The sequence below is a fragment of the Bacillus rossius genome, chromosome 7, assembly GCF_032445375.1.
Source record: "Bacillus rossius redtenbacheri isolate Brsri chromosome 7, Brsri_v3, whole genome shotgun sequence".
Lineage (NCBI taxonomy): Eukaryota > Metazoa > Arthropoda > Insecta > Phasmatodea > Bacillidae > Bacillus > Bacillus rossius.
Window position 1 is genome coordinate 60,456,364 of NC_086335.1, and position 17,565 is coordinate 60,473,928.

The following is a 17,565-nucleotide window of genomic DNA, read 5'->3' on the forward strand; positions in this document are numbered from 1 at the left end:
AGGTCCCGTTGCCTCAAGCTTGTGTGTACAACAGTATGATGCAAAACATAACCTTCAAATCTTAGTTGTTCCCTAAAATAAGCTACACCGTTCAATTTGGTGCCAGACTATATCGATTCAATAATTATATATGTAAATCATATAAAGTCCAGAAAATAACAGTTGTTTGAATGTATTATTCTATTTTCTTTTTAATAATTAAGAACATTTATTAGGTATTTTATTCCATTCAGTTATATACATAGTACACATATTTCACCACGTTGAAGCCCTAAATATAATATTTATCCAAAAATAATACAAATATGAATATAATGCAACCCCAAATTCTTTTTCTTCTGAGTTTACGAAAAAGGTTTTATGGATCGGAAATCGCAATTCAAGTACATAGCAACTGAAAATTATTACTTTTATTCCATATTTACTAGACCCTTCATGGTGCCACTTTTGTCAGTAGAGTGATTTATGTGGTCTCTTTTGAAACACCAAGCTGCACATAGAAAAAAAACAAAGAATGTGGTGATATACCGAGGTTCAGAAAGCCCCAGACTAGTGGCATAAGTGTCACATTTAAGAGGCAGAGTCTGTAGTTTTTTGACTAATTGACTCCCACTGGCATGATGTAAGTTTGCGAGTATAATATGACCTTAACTTTTAGTTTCCACAGTTTTGGTAGTTCAGGTAAATACAGTAATTCCATTTTAAAGCCCACTTACATTGTGTTGCAACACCACTGCAAGAAAGATTGGCATTCAAGTTTTAAATATTTGGTGGCTGTTGCATTTTTTCTTCTTCTAAAAACATGGATCTAATACCCTTAGATACAAAATAGATTTTTCACAGAGCACTTTTAAAAATAATAGTATAGTCCTTACTTAGAATGATTGATTATAAATATAAAATCATTTTTATTGTTTTATAATTATAAAAACAATCATTTTGGCCTAGCTGTGACATGAGACAAAAAAAATTATTACTTGATTAACTTGAAAAATTTCTGCTTGGATATTTTTCCAAGATATTAAGGCTGGCCTTAGTATTTGACCACTGCTTCAAAAGTAATGATTTCCACACATTCTGATTCAGCTGTTTCAATTACAAGTGTTATACAGTAAAATCCCGCCGATGCGATCCCCTTCTGATGCGTCCATTCCGTTTATACGGCCGTTTTTTTTTTGACAAACCGTGAAAAATTTAAGCAGAGAAAGTCGAAACTTTGAGTAAAATCGGCTGAAAAACAAGTCTGTTACACATTTTGTTGGGCGCTATGTGTTCACGTTTATCTTGGCGGGAGCTGTACTGTAAGCAGGCAGGCATACAAAAGACGGCTAAAAATAGATACCACCCCTCTAGACTGGCCACACGGCAGTGTCTAGCCGAGCTCTGCGCCACCACTATCGCACAAAAATCCATCTCAGCTGTCATGTTATCTTACCCGCAACTCGTCCGGCCAGGCTGGTGGTAACGGCTTGACGTCATACGTGACGTGACGCTTACCTCTCCCACCCCCTGCTAATTCTTCAAGGCTCATTCCTCCCAGAGCCACAAACCATGTAAAACACCCCCCCCCCCCCTCCTCCATTATTCCAACCTTCTGCGTGAGAAACTGTCAGTATCCTCCTCCCCTCCCACACCGCGTGCGTCAAAAGCCAGGTTGTATAGTCCATTCTCGGTAAAATAAATATTTCTATGGGCTTATACGACTGTCCTTCGCCGTTAATAAATACTTTATAAGTTATTATGATACAATTTGTTTATTAGTCACACAGCAGTTTCTGCTGAAAAACCAATAATACCTCGAATTTTATTGAATAGAAAAATTTAGCTTGGCCGTAAATATATTTATTTTACTGCATAGTTACTTTTCCATCTGCATTCTTACGTGTTTTTTTCTTCTTTTTTTTAAGCTGCGAAGGGACGACGTGGAAAATATAATTGCTTGAGCTGTCAAAATAAACATCGCTTACGGCAAGGGCGGGAGCGCATCCTGTCGGTCTGTCGCTGTGATTATCTACTCCAAAAACATGTCACAGCATTTCAGGATAGCATTGTTCATACATCTTTTGTTTATAGCCGAATGTTTTCTACATGATCCATACAAGTTCCTTCGCCACGTTTTGAACGAAAATAACAACAAGCTGGCTAGCACAGCCGAACTTGCGTGACGCGAATTCGTTTAATTTGTTTGGGGGGGAGGGAGGGAGGGGGGGAGGGGGGGGGGGGGGTAAAAATTGGCCCGAATTCTCTATTGCGACCATTCCGTTTATAAGTCCGTTTTTCCAGAAACCGTGAGGGGTCGCATCAGCGGGATTCTACTGTAATTAATTTTAGAAGCCACAAACCTTTCACACAAAAACAATTTGATAAACGCTAATTTTATCTCAGTAAAAAATACATAAATCTACAAACCTCTGTGAATGACAAATTCAGCAGCGTTTGGAGGCGGGGATGAAAATTTCTTGCCAATGTGAACCAAAGTATCTTCCTTCACGCCAGTGGGAGACACCCTCAGCGGGTCTTTGCCTTCGAAGAAGCCGGACCAAGGGGAGTCCAGCCAGTCCTTGTACTTGACGTGGGTTTCCTTCCTGGCGTTCTGGTACGACTCCTCGCAAATACTTTCATACTTATCTTTAACATCCTACAAAACATCACAAAACGTCAAAGACAACATAATTAAGTAAAAATGATAAGTAAATAAATAAAAAAAGAGTAAAATGTTTAAAGTTATGTATACTTCTTTAGATGTGTTATGAAAAAATTATAGTGAATTTTTACAATACACGTGCATATGTAATGAAATTTACAAGATGAAAAAATGGCTACAAACAAAAAAAAGACTTCATACAAATAAAAATTATATACGTATGTGCTTTTAAGTGTGTATACTACTTCAGTAATTGATATTGAATACCAATCCATACCATTAAAAACTTTATATATTGTACATATTAGCGTGAATATTGTGTTAAAAACACTTTTTCAAGTGTATTTGTATAAGTGAGGTTATTTTCCCATATACAACGTCAGGTTGCTTGTAAGCTTCCATTGTCACTGGCAGGGAGTGTCTGTGGAGGGTTTAGTAGTCTCCTGGCCGTTTTCATGGGAGTGTTTGTGAGGTTATGTTCCAGTATGTACAAGTTATTTGCATTATAATTTATTACATTATTATTTATAATTAATATTTATCTTGAAATTTTTACTAATTTAAATAACAAATTTTATACACATGTGTATTTATTATATTTTAACCTGAGTTTTATTTTGATTGTATTTATATATTACCAACCATATTTATAATATCACTCCAGTCCTTTTATTAGTTTATTTCTATTAATTATTTGCATTCAAAATTAAAGTTAGTTTTTACTACACCAAGTAAGTATAACTTCTACTGCAAGTACACAAGTACACATCCCCATTGTTTTTTTGTTCACTAAGTCATTCAAAATATTGTAAAACTCAGAAAAACACTTGTAAATTAATCTCAAAATTGAAACCCAAATTTTTTTGTGATCTCAACACACCCACCTTCACTTCTTCAGGTGTCACTACGCCTTCACTGATTAGTTTATCCGCATACTTGTTGAGCACAGGTTTCGTTTCCCGTATCTTCCGATACATGAGCGGTTGAGTGAACATCGGCTCGTCTATTTCGTTATGGCCATTTCGACGATAAGAGACCTACAAAATAAATGACGTATGACTACGAAAGTTTGGAAAATAAGTAACAAAATCACTCATGTAAACTGTTTTTGCAAGAAAAATTTAATACAAAAAACTAATGTTGATCAAACCATTTATAGAAAAAACAGTCATTGAATGGCATGTGTGTTCTATTTGCTGTTTATGAATACATCACAATTAAATGAAAAATCGACAGAAGCAAAGGAGCGTGCAGTAAGTTAGCACACTCTTGCATGGATGTGCAGTCAAGATTGCAGATTGTCAGCTAAGTAGGCATAATGCAAATTTTCCAGCTGGGTTTGAAACACACACAACATTCCTGTGGTAGATTAACCAACGCCCGTCCACTTGGTCCAATGGCCACCGTGTCTGGCTGGTGGGCCAAGGGGGCCCGGGTTCGATTCCCGGCCGGGGAGAGGGACTTTTCCAACCGTTCTCCCCTGGGTTCAGGACTGGGTGTTTGCGATGTCCCTTCTACCTTCATCCTGCGGAAGGCAAAGGCAAACCACCGCGGAATCACCCTGCCTTGGCGAGCATAGGGACGTCACTGCTGTCTTCACCGTAACATTTCCTGTGCTCACGACACCCAGAAATGGATAAAACATCTCATCTATCATCATCATCATCATCATCATCATCATATTAACAAAAAAATAACCATGTGGACTTGTGTGAATGCACTTGCACTGTACTCACAATGTCAATAACAACATCCTTGTGGAAGAGCGCTCTCCACTCTGCAGCTATTTTGCACACGTGCATCACAGATTCAGGGTCGTCGGAATTCACGTGGAAGATTGGTGCGTTGACTACCCTAGCAACATCTGGGAACAGTCAAACTATACATTAACAGAGCCCATCAAAACTTTCAAATACTCCTTGTACTAATCTGAAGGTTTAAAAAAAGTAAATAAAAAGTAAACAAAAATGACAGCTAAAATTTTCTCAAAATGTGATAAAAATAAAACAAAAAAATATTTTACCCTGTAAAAACAATGTCTCCAAGCAGCAATGAGTAAATGCCACAGCATAGTTTCAGAAAGTTGTAGTGGTTTTTATCATGAATAATTACCCATGTGATGGTTGACAAGAATAATAGTTATTAATTTATTTGCAAAAAAAATATATACATTACACTGACCACAATATTTTCATACCTCTTGTTGTTTCCATCAGCCAACATATCCTACTCTGTCATTCCAGTGATTTATTCAAAAATTTGACACACATTACCAATATTATGCATTATTTCAATATACAGTTAAACCTCAATAATACAAACCTGAAGGGACCATAATTTTGTCACTTTGCAATAGCAAAGTTTGTATTAACCAAGCTATTTCAATATTTAATCATGATTTTTAAATAATTTCTAAATCACATTAAATTAACATTAAAACTTGTAAAGTATTTTAACTTGATGTACTTTTTTTAGGGATCGTAAAAAACAATTTTAGAATGGCCACACCTGTACTGTGAATACACTTTGTAATAATGAAAGTTTTGTAGTAACAGAGTTTTAATTAATGAGGTTTCGCTGTACAACCACACAAATCAAAGCTACCCTCCCACACATGACGAAATAAAGCACTCAAAATGTGAAGTCAATGAAACTTTGTGAGACGAGCATACGGTACCAGTGCAGTAGGGCGATGAACGCGAGTGCCTAGGATCGGTGGTGAAGCCAATCTGGTTGTTGGCGACAATGTGGATGGTTCCCCGTGTCGTGTAGTCGGGTAGGTCGGACAAGTGGAACGTCTCGTACACGATCCCCTGGCCTGCAAAAGCTGCGTCGCCATGAAGGATGATCGACATAACCTGCAATGTGCAACAGTTTGCAAATAGTATTACCTAATAGATAAGTTACAACTAGAGACCAGTTTCATGGTTTCAATAATTAGTCTAATTTTGTTTTTAAAACAGAGGATTTTGGTGTAATTGTTTTTATTTTTTTAAAAGCTATTTTGTAATACTTAACTACACTGAAACACAGTGATAAAAATTACATGCTGCAATTTTAGATAAAATAATTTGTGGTTTCAAAGTGATTCAATAAGAGATTAACAATTTAACAAATTAAATTAATTTTTCTGATCCATTAAATTTGGTACAATGTTTTGTCCGGAAATAATGATATTCCCTGAATTTCAAACATGAAAGATTAATTTTTTAAGATTTGGTTAAACACTACTCGATTCCATGATATAACTTGCATTACGGTGTCATTTCAGTTTTATAGCACTAAGTACACTAAGTAAGAGTTCGAGGCGGTGGGTCAGTCAGTCCAAAATGTTTATTTCAACACTATTCCCAGGAAACCGTGAGGGGGTCACAACAACCGAGGTTTTACTGTACTTATACTATTCTCAACCAAAACAACTAAGGTCTAACAATCAACAAATTTAAAATAAAATTTTCTCATAAAACATTCTGCTCAATGCACGAATAAAAACTACCAAAGAACCCATAAACTCTTATTCAAGTAAATAACCCATCAGTACAACATAAAACCATAAAAGAGAAAGTACTGAACAGGCAACATTGCCGTTGGCATTCTTCTGCATCATTTGGGCAATGCAAACTGTCACTGTTTATGGCCATGCTACCTATACATGCAGAAAGGTGCTATGAAATTACATCCAATCCTAACGAACCACACTACAGAAGTAAGGAATTCCGGAATAAAAATGCACAATGGTACATATATTGTACATTGTAGAGGGGAAACTGTAAGAGTTGGCAACTATGCCTATATATTAAAGATTGTATTCCTATTTAAGTATTTATAGAGCTGTAGAAGATTTTTTTTTTGTTCGCCTGATGTCCTGAATGTTAGTGTACATGAATTATGCCTTCCTTAAAAGAAAAGTTTACAACTGTTGGTAAGCACGTAACAAATCACGATGCTTAACTTAGCTGCTGGAAATGTTCACAGCAGACATTAAGTACCTTCTTGCCTTCCCCGTCTCCCCTGTAGAACTGCTCAGCCCTCGTCTTGCCTTGGACCACCGGGTCGACCGCCTCCAGGTGGGACGGGTTGGCGACCACGGCCAGCCGGATGTTCTTGTTCGTGACACGGTTCAGTCGCTCGATGTACGTGCCGAGGTGGTACTTCACGTCTCCGGACCCCTGCAAGCCGTCACACTTCCCGCTCACGCACAGTTGTCTTTACTGAAACTCCTTCGGCAGCCGTGAGGCGGGTAGAGACGACGACTCATCGGTGCCACCAAAAGTGCTAAACACTTAGCGGCAAGTGTTCCATGGCTGAGAGGGAAAGAGGGAGCAGAATAATGAATGAAGTATTGAAACAACCGTAAGACTCTTTGCGGGTTTTTAACAACTGTGAACCTCCACTGCATGCTTTGTTGTTTGGTTTTATTGTTCAAGTGGATTATTAATGTTTCATTTCTAATTCATGAAGTGGCCACGCAACATTTTTTTTAATTTTCAAATGTTTTCAAAATATCAAATCTAAAACTTGAAATAATTTTATGTGACAATAAGAGATAGTAACATTTTAGCTCTTATTTAATATTTATGGACATACAGACTTTTTATGCAACTTATATGCCATGAAATTAATAATTTAACATATACAAACACTCACACATTAACAATATATTTTTCACGATTTTCGTAGACAGCATTTCATTCAAAAATTTTCTTTAACATTTTTGAGGACTTTGACAATATTTACAAGTAAAATCTAAGCATTTATTTATAACTAGTTAGTTGCAAGGCACCTACGGCACCTGTTGAAAAATTATGATATATAAACACTTTAATTTAATATACATAAAATATTTGACAAAAAAATGTTTTTTAATGAAAAACCTCTTGAAAAACTGGTCATTTAATAATCTTCCATGCTGTAGATTTGATTCAATATAAGCCATAATGGCAATCATATTGGCAGTACGAATTGTATGAAGGTGGTCAATTAAATAGAGTTCGCAATATCAATGTGCCTTAACATCTACATATTCGCGATCAATTTAATCCTATCATTAGCACTTCAAATGGACACAAGAGTGGTTGGTGGATTCATATTTTCAAATTGAGGCCAACAACTTGAATTATATCAAACAGATATACGCGGCCAAAACGACGGTAAACTAAGCCACGGCTCGCTACTTTATCACTGGAAAATGCTGAAACTATCGACCTTGTCAAAATATGACGCTATGCCTGCCATGCATTATCTTTGCACCAAGAGCTTGGCAGCAATGATAGGAGAAACAGGTTAGCAAAGAACAATGAAAGTCTTTCACTGTAGGCACATGAAAACAGAATTCATACAGCGTTGAAAAGTCAGTGATGAGCGTATTTATATTTCGGATAAGTAGTTGTTATTTAAAAGCAGAAAATAAAATTTGTACCGATGCATGTATTTAAGTAACTGGATCCTTACGTCATCTGCAGCTTCCAGAGCAGCGAACTGCGTGAATATCTGCTCCAGTGGTTTCCTGCACACGTTGGCCAGCACGTTGAGGCGACCGCGGTGGGGCATGCCCATGACCACCGACTCTACGCCGAGCTCCGTCGACTTGTCTATCACCTGCTTCATCGCAGGGATCAGGATCTCGCAGCCTTCCAGCCCGAAACGCTTCTCACTGGACCACTTGCGCGCCAGGAACGCTTCGAACCTGCGGGGGGAAACCATTTTCCAAGTTAAAGCACACGTGCTTGCGTAGCTCAGGACTTCCTTCACATCTTAGAGGAAAAACATGTGAGATAAAAAAGAGATTCGGGCCCCCGGCCTTGTAATTACGGCGCACGGTTATGCACAAAGGCTTCATGCGGACGGGACCTTCAAGATTATAGTGGGCTCCGAACCAATCAGGATTAACGACTCTGTGCTCATTGAATCAGAGTTGTGCCAGGGTAAGCTGTTGAAAAGTACTTCGGAAAGGTGAACAAAGTGCAAACGAAGAGACGACGACACTCACCCGGTGGCTCTCGTGAGGCGGGCCAGGATGAGCCTCTTGTCGTCGTTCGACATCTCCAAGATCCCCGGCGTCTCCAACCTCTGGCGAATCCAGTTGCACTGCTCCAACGAGTTTATGAACATGAACTCCGCGCCAATGTGGCGGCAGTACGCAGTTTCCAGTCGGCGCAGAATTTCTCGAAGCGATAAAGCTTTTTCTTTCCCACCGATGAACGTGGTCGAAGGAAGCTTAAAAACCCTATCCATGTCTCCTTCCTCTGTTGGAAAATAAATACATAAAATGCTGATCATTAATCATTTAATGCTGAAAAATAAAGAACACATGAGGTCCATGAATTTTATATGAAATTATAATTCAATTAAATGTGTCCATGTAAAGATATATTTTTATAGCAACACACTAAAAATATTAGCTTACTTTGTGAAGTTAAGGTAAAGATGAGCATGAAGAGTTAATTTTTATTTGTAGAAAACATATAAAATAAAAAAATATTGTAAACCTCCAAAACTTTAAAAAAAATTAATTATGGGATATTTTTGGCTGAAAGGAGCTAGTAAACTTAAGCTCATAAATGTGGTCAGTTTAGTGCAATTTTTAAACAATTAAAAAATATATACGATTTAAAAAATATATTAATATATTTTTAAACTAAGCATATATCTTTAAAAAAAAAGCCATACATCATTCAAGAATGTTAAATTATATTCCTCTTCAGAAAATAATTATTTTGGAAAACATTTTACACTGAAACTTTACAAATTAAAACATGCTCTACACAGTGATCATCATAACTGATGGGTGGAAAGTCCAACACCTGTCCTTCAATAGATTTTGTGTGCATTCAAAGCATGTTTTCAGATACAGGAGCCTACTAATCTTATTTGAGGGTATACATAGTGTTAGTCTGAATGTTAAAAGAAACTTAAAACATTTGAAATATAAAAACCCAAGCCATTTAATTCTGGTTCTCACATCTTCGTTTTATTAAAATCCAAGACATAATAAAATAATGTTTACTAAATTCAAAATTACGCTTCCAAACATACTGGGAGGCCTCAAAATGCTGTCATTTAGTGTTTCCATCAACAGTTAAGTGGATCTCTTAACAGATATTTGGAGGAAAGTTATACAAAATAATACTTACACATACTGTAAAATAGATTACGTTCTCGCTTGAAAATTATATTTTGTTTTGTGAAGTCTGAAATACATTGATGGATATGATTATTTACTACTGTGCTTTATTGATAAGAATACAATTGTCAGTGATACAGTACATGCAGAGAGCATAATGCATAGAAAGACCATCACCACACACACACATATATATATATGTACATGCATGCAAAAGAACACTCAGAAGCTAGTCATAAAAAAAAGCAAAAATATGAAGCAAAATACCAAGCAACATATTGTGAATACTAGTACAAAGCATGCACAGAATAACCAAATTAAAAATACATTTAAAACTAATGTTGAAATATTTTACAATTCCATTAAAAATATGTTAAATATGCAAAAATACCTCTCATATTTAGCAAAGAACATTAACATTTACAACCATTCAGGAAAACCTGTTGTAACTGTTGGAAAAAAAAATATTAGCACTCCAATAATATTTTATTTTCATACAAATTTCATAATTCTGAACACAAACAGGATAAAAAATCTCAAACATTTAGTCTACCTGTGTTCTACACACAATGGTTATAAAAAATTGTATTAAAATATAATTGTAAATTTTAAATATAATTGTTGGCTCTGGTAGCATATCTTCTTACAGTAGAAGGTTAAATGATTATTTCAAAATATATGAGTTTTATCATTTATATGCCCTTGTTACACCAAAACTTATAAATTCTTAAATATGCAACCAACTTTACTGTGCTTACTTGCACTTTACGTTCGCTCATTCCACAATCAATGTGATGTCACAAACTAGCAGCTGATAGTGAGTCATTTTAAAAATAATAATGTGCACAGAAAAAAAAATAGCTTGGTTGTATTACACAATGTAATTTACTATGTATGGCAGGCGAAATAAAATGTTATTACAAATGCACGTTGAGGCAAGATTATACGGATTAAAAAAATTCCACCAGACAGAGGGAAACTTTGAAGGGCTTTAACAATGAAAGATACCGGTTCTTATATTTGTCTGACGATACCCTGTACCAAATTATATCCAAATATGAGATGGTGGGGTGGACACCCCTGAATGATCTGGCATGGAATGCCCCTTCACCAACAATCTCCTATTAAAATAAAACTACACTATAAAAATAATAACTTTTGACCAGGAAATAAAATTTATAGCAGCATTGCAATGATAAACCATTATTTTAAAATTATTATACTTTAGAAACATTATTCTTAATACGTACACATCAGGAAATGAGTTATATTGTTTAATCAAACAATAACATATTATAGGTACTTATAAATGAATATCCTTGATTAAAAATTTTTTAAAATAATGTTACAACTTTGTTTCTTAATAATTAGTGATGGGACGAATCCCAATTTTCTCGAATCTGAAGCTCAAATTCGAATCCCTAAGAGTACTTTGCATATATCCCTCAAGGGTCCAAAATAATATAATGTACATGAAATGAAGAAATTTAACTAAGGTGTAGAAACATTTAGCTCTTTAAATGTGTTGTTCACATATTAAGTTTCCAGAATCAATACATATTATAATTTTATTTATATAATAAGTTAAACTACAAAATCTTAGGGAATAGTAACAGGATAGATATGAAGAAAACAAACTGATTGAGTAAACATCTTAGGTCACCAAAATTGAATTTTTTTTTAATTTACTTCATTTCCTCTAATATTTACCTTCAAATATTTTTCCTTGAATGTAGGATCTATAAAATGCTAAGGATATGATGGTATAGGAGTACCTATTTGAGGTTATGATTGGCCCATCCCTATTTATAATAGAAACTGCCTTATTGATTTCTTGAAGTGAAACTTCTTTACAGCCAGTAAAGTGGGGGAAGTCAAGGTGAAGACTAATCAAAATGTAAATGTCAGGAGTGGGGTGCTCAATGGTGGAGAGGGAAAGGGAGAGGAGGGGGGACAAGGAATTAATTAAGGAGTCAGTCAGTTGTAGGACTCTTCGCAGGTTTTTGGTCATCATGTTTGTTACAATTATGAACCTTCATTGTGCATTTTATTGTTTGAATTCATAATTCATGTCAATTACTGCATAGTATTTTGTTTTGTATTCAAGTGGATTACTGAAGTGTCAAGTATCTCTTCTAACGGGCATGGTAGCCACGCACATATATTTTTTTAATAACTAAAAAAACTCTCAGACTAAATTCATAAACCAGGAAAAAAAATATCCGCACTCTCCTAAATTACCGTACTCAATTGAACCACATCAGACTGCCACTTGCATAGCTCCCGCCAGAGGACGAGACAAGTGGAACAATGCCAACTTTGTAAAACTAAATTACGTACTTTCCATCAGGGACGCCACTTTCAGCTGCAGCTTCCTCGAGAAGGTGGTCTGACTCTTGCCTAGAGCAACACGGTACACAGCAAACATGCATTACAACACTTCTACTGTCTACGGCACGCAGCGCTTCTAAGGTGGTCCGCCAGTACTGACTGGACTCTTCCAACACTCAAGCAGAACATGTTGCAAAAGCACTTCTAATGCACATTCCTTCTTCATAAGACAACTCATATTGGGGCATTCCTTCCAAAACAAAATTTCTATCAAAATAAAGAAGCGACTAAAAAAACGTTAACGTAATCTGAATGAATTTAAAGTAATAAACTTTAGATTTGGGAAAGGTTTAAGAATTACCTAAGAGATTTTCACTTATTAACCATTAAACATTTCAGATTAATGTTATAATAGGGCTAGAAAGAACCATAAACCAATTTAAAAATCTGAACATTTTTACACGAACAAAAATTTTATTTTAACATTGTAATCAAATGAATATTTACTCTTATATTCCATCCATTTTTTTTCTGCATTATATTACAGCAATAAATAACCCTACATAGCTTTGCCTAGCAGATTCTCAAATTAATTGATTAATACTGGCATACACTAAACATTCTTCTTCAAGATACCAACAGTGGCTTGAAACACAAATCTCTTAATCAAGCCTTTTTAACTTGGAAAGATGGGAAAGATAACAAGTTTCAAGTCCAGCAATATTATGCAAATTCTTTATTTAAAATATAATAATTTCATGATCCTCTGAAGTGCATGTTTTATGTATCTGTTTCATCAAGTTTGGTTTTTGCTGCATCTTCCATCTCCACCGACTTATTTTTTCCATAAGGCTATATAAATTATTTTAATTTTTTCCTCCATCATCTATTTTTATTCCAAGTTAATTTTATGCTTCTGTCAATACTTAAAAAAAAAATTTTAAAAATTCAATGTGAAGTTCCACACAGTTACGATAATGGAACAAGCATTTATTTTTTTTAAATCCCAAAATAGAACATTCTCTATTTTGTCTTCTACATGTTTTTTTATTAAAAAAAACTTGTTATGGCTATTAATTTTTAGTTGCACTGTAGTTTGATTTTTCACAGCCACTTTGTAAGACATTATATGCGATTATTGCTATCCGTTATTTAAGCATACTTCTAATGTTATTTTGGCTGTTGTATTACTTGCATTATCTGCATATCTATGACAGGTTTTAACTCTAGGACTGTAACAGATTGCACACAATCATTTTGATATATTTTAGTCTTTTAGTACAATTATCAAACATTAATTGTTTAAGTAGTGGAATATTTTGTATAGTGGAACAAAAAGCAAAAGAACCAAAAAGAACCCAAGCAAAAGAACCCAAGGTCTCTCTAGGTGATCACGTTACGAGTGTGTCGAGAAGGGGACAGGATCGGTAACAAAGCCGCTTCCTGGCTGATAACTCTATCGCGCTCGGCTGTCTGGTAGTCCTAATCATACAAACCAATCTAAGCTATGGCTTCTACGCCAGGATTTAAATTGTGTATTAAATCTGGCACGCCACCGCAGGGACAAACTCAGGAGAGAGTATAATGTTGCAACACATTTAAGTAAACAAAAAAACCTTGTTTAAATTGACATACAATGCCCCTGAAACAACAAGTGCTACAAACAGGAGTCTCCATATAAACAGCTAAACGAATTCTAGCAGAGGGTGAGACAAGTCAAGTAAAACCGGTTTGACTTTTTCGAAACAGACAGGTAAGAAAACAAGAGCAGAGGAAAATAATCAACGTACATGATTTTACACATGGTGCTGTGTTCTTTCGTTTCTTCTTACATTATAATCAAGGAAGGGGCTACTAGTTAATGTGGAAAAAGACATGATTAAAAAGGAGAGGATTCAAGTAATGGTGGAGCAGGTGAAATTAAAAGGGATTAGTGACCTACTGATAAGAATGTCAATAAATAGTAAAGACATTATTATAGTCAATATAGCACCTGCAACACTTTTCATGTGAAGACTATGCTTCAGAAAATTTCCTGAACGTTCAGTGGTTAAGAACTGGATCAAATATTGAAACAGGTGAGAGTACATTTTAAAATATGAGCACATTGTTTGCATATAACAGCACAAAAATATTTGCTGCAATTACAAGCAACTCTATTGCGTGTGATTAGTACAAACAAGAAGTTACAAACTTAAATGCTGCTAAAAAAAAAACCTACACCTAGGCTGCCACACAAACATGAAAACTAAAAAACTTAAGTGATTGAAGTTGTTACTTTAAAATAAATGCAGGAGAAAACTATTTTTGTTAGTTTTGGCTAGGTAGTAAAAAAACAACCACTCAAGTTTATTTGCTAGAGTAATTATAAAACTAAATTAATACTGCACTAAAATTCACTAAAAAGGCAAACATTTAAAACGCTAAATAATTTACCTTGATTATGCCATGTTCAGCAACATTACTCCTGTTGACAGGTACATTAACTACTTTCTACACACATGAACAGCCCATATTTTATAATTTAAATTATAATACAATATAAATTTATATTTTAAAATTCACTTTATGCAGTCTATAACAGCTCTCATTTACACAGGTACATAGGCCTCTAAAATAAGCCCCTTTCTTAAAAAATGTTTCTTTAAGGCATTTCCCAAAGCTATTATGCTCCTTCCTCTTGGAAAAGACCATTTCTACGCTCTTCTTACAAGTTTAAATGCAGATGAGATGAGAAATGTATGTGCACTTGTCATATTGCAAAAAAAAATATATATATATATATATATACATACATATATACATACATATATATATATATATATATATATATATATATAACATCGAGAAAAAAAATTCTAAACCCACATTATTATGAGTGCAACCAGGTGTTGTTGTAGGTTTGCAAACTGCAAACAGTCCTGCCCTCAAGATGATGTTCATCACCAAATCCGTAATAAAACAAACAGATTTTTTTTTGTTTAAACCAACTTTTTTTTATTACGTAAGTTATTTTGATTCTCAGAATGTTCAAATAAAAGCCATACAACATCCCACTTTCTGCCACTCACGCTGAACCAGGAAAGTTATAACATCAAAGAGTCCAACAAATCTGCACATCTGACTGGGACTTAACCACAGAAAGGGTATTTTTATTTTCCAACAGAATGAGTGTTTCTGACAGATTAGGGATTTACAGTACAGTCAGGGATTTTCCACACAGTAGGAGTTTTTTTATTAAATAATAAATTTCTTTCTTTCTTTTTTTTCCATCAAAACTTTGCCTACAATTCACTAATAAATTAAATTTTACACAGAAGTATTTAGCTGGGTAAAATTTAAAACTTATTAATGATAAGATCTAGACTAGTATATAATTTTTTGTTCCTGTAAATAACAAGAAAAATTAATGATCTAACTTTTGTTGCTATTAGAGTGGAATCAGACATTTCATTAAGAAAAATTAAAATATTCTATTTAAAAATACATAATTTTTTAAAAATAAACATTTCGTTTTTTTTTATAAACAACAGTTATTTTAAACCATGATTTAAACCAGCAAACCCTGCTCTTAGCCATTGAGAATCCCTTAAGTACGGCAATGCCAAATCACATGCAACCAGTTAAGATTCCTCGCATGTCAGGAGCCAATAAGCAGGTCATGTTTTCCCACAGTTTTGTGATTGGGTGAGTTTCTTTTAGCTACATGTCTATTATCAGCACACCAATCACAGTAATTCAGTGTGGAAGTAAACACAATAGGGAAATGGCTGCTCTTGCAGACGGCCGCCAATTGCAAGGAAGAAACCACTTTGGCGTGCATACCTTATTGCAGTCTTAATGAGTGTTCAGATTATTTTGCGAAAAATGCCTGCCTCTAATAATATGTTATCTTTATGAATAAACAGATTTTATAAAAAATAAAACCAATACTACCAAAAATTTTTTTTTTTGAAAAACTAAATTAGCTTAAAAATAAAACGTTGATAATTTTTCTCTATATAATTAATTATACATAATTTATGTAAATATGACCTAATCTTGTCTTGATATACTGTACTGTGCTAACCTTAAATTCACCTTCTTGCATGCAAAACGAAAGGGATGAACGTAAGACATAATGGTAACAATTCTCACGAGAAGCAGTAGGCCACAAAATTTATAACTGTATTTGCTGACAAATTAAATCCTCTTAAGACATAGTGTCAAAAATAATTTTTAAAGTCAAAACATACATCAATAAAAATATGATTTCCGAATCTCCGCAGAAATCAAATATGTGCGCTGCTATCACACAGAGAGATTACATGTTTTAAACTCATGCCTGGCAGAAACTAATATGCAAACAGAAGCAAAAAGAAATTTTCCAGAACGCTTAAAAAAATGCAAACATCATAAACGTAGGTAAAGAAAGCATAGCACGGTCGTACGTTCCTTACCAAAAGAGTATTGATTATAGAGTAATTCAGGCGCAATGTCCAGGTCAGCACTGGATATACCCAACGGGTCCAGTTTCGCAATGTGGTGCCCTCGAATCTGACAAAAAAATAAACTATTTAAACCACAAGCACGACACATAAGAAATCAAAACTACACACACAAGGATTCCGAACTTCCACGTCTTCATTTCTTCAATCGCGTAACATCCTGAAAATTTAGTAACGTTAGCAACATAGCCAAGACTACATGAATTTGAGTACTGCAAATTAAAGAATGCAGGAAGCCTTTGTTAGTGTTAGTTCAACAGTATATACACAACAATTTGCAGCAGAGAAGAAAGAAGGTATATATTCTAACACACTGAAAGCAAAAATACAATTCACATAATTATTTGCATTAATCAGAGTCCCTTTACATCAAATGCAATAGAAAGAGTGGATTACTGAAAAAACAGTAATCAGCAAAGTAGAAAACACAGGGAACTAAAAAAAAAATGCATGCAAGAATTATCACAAGTTTCTCAGCACAGAACAGTAGAAAATGCTTATAAATTAGAGGAAAAATACTAATAGTACTTGTTTTTTAAATAACAGTTATAATCTTCACATCCATGGAAATACATAAATAATATAAAAATATTTTTACATGTACACTGACACAAACATACTACCCTATTCTAGCGTTGCATGTAAAGAAGATTGTGAGTAAAAAAAGTCACCAAGCATAGCCAAACATTCTTACAGCAATCATGATACAAATGCTAATAATTAATATATCAGAACATGCTACTTAAACTTTATAGAAGTAAGTATACAAACCATTCTTTCTGAGCAGAAAAAAATATATATTTTAAACTTATTTGATATACACTATTACACATTGACGACAGTGGTATGTAAAAAAAAAAAACACGCGAGATCAACTCAAATTATTTCCTATATATGTAAAATCTCTTCTTACAAGTGAATGACTGAGAATGCAGTTAATAAATAACATGTGCTACAATACTAAGTAATTTGCCACATAA

General features: G+C 34.5%; 1 protein-coding gene across 3 annotated transcripts in view; it reads right to left on the reverse strand.

The window, feature by feature from the left end:
• LOC134534148 (2-oxoglutarate dehydrogenase complex component E1) overlaps positions 1 to 17,565 on the reverse strand; it is a 41,103-nt gene that overhangs the window by 12,298 nt on the left and 11,240 nt on the right. Inside the window, exons 4-12 of one of the 3 annotated variants that reach the window (XM_063372262.1) lie at positions 16,538 to 16,634; positions 12,108 to 12,167; positions 8,634 to 8,889; positions 8,096 to 8,330; positions 6,634 to 6,813; positions 5,322 to 5,502; positions 4,381 to 4,508; positions 3,529 to 3,681; positions 2,410 to 2,638 (exon numbers count right to left, since the gene is read on the reverse strand). In XM_063372262.1, the coding sequence (XP_063228332.1) occupies positions 2,410 to 2,638; positions 3,529 to 3,681; positions 4,381 to 4,508; positions 5,322 to 5,502; positions 6,634 to 6,813; positions 8,096 to 8,330; positions 8,634 to 8,889; positions 12,108 to 12,167; positions 16,538 to 16,634 (1,519 nt within the window). The remainder of the gene's footprint in view (positions 1 to 2,409; positions 2,639 to 3,528; positions 3,682 to 4,380; positions 4,509 to 5,321; positions 5,503 to 6,633; positions 6,814 to 8,095; positions 8,331 to 8,633; positions 8,890 to 12,107; positions 12,168 to 16,537; positions 16,635 to 17,565) is intronic. The other 2 variants (XM_063372264.1, XM_063372265.1) reach the window with 2 other exon arrangements.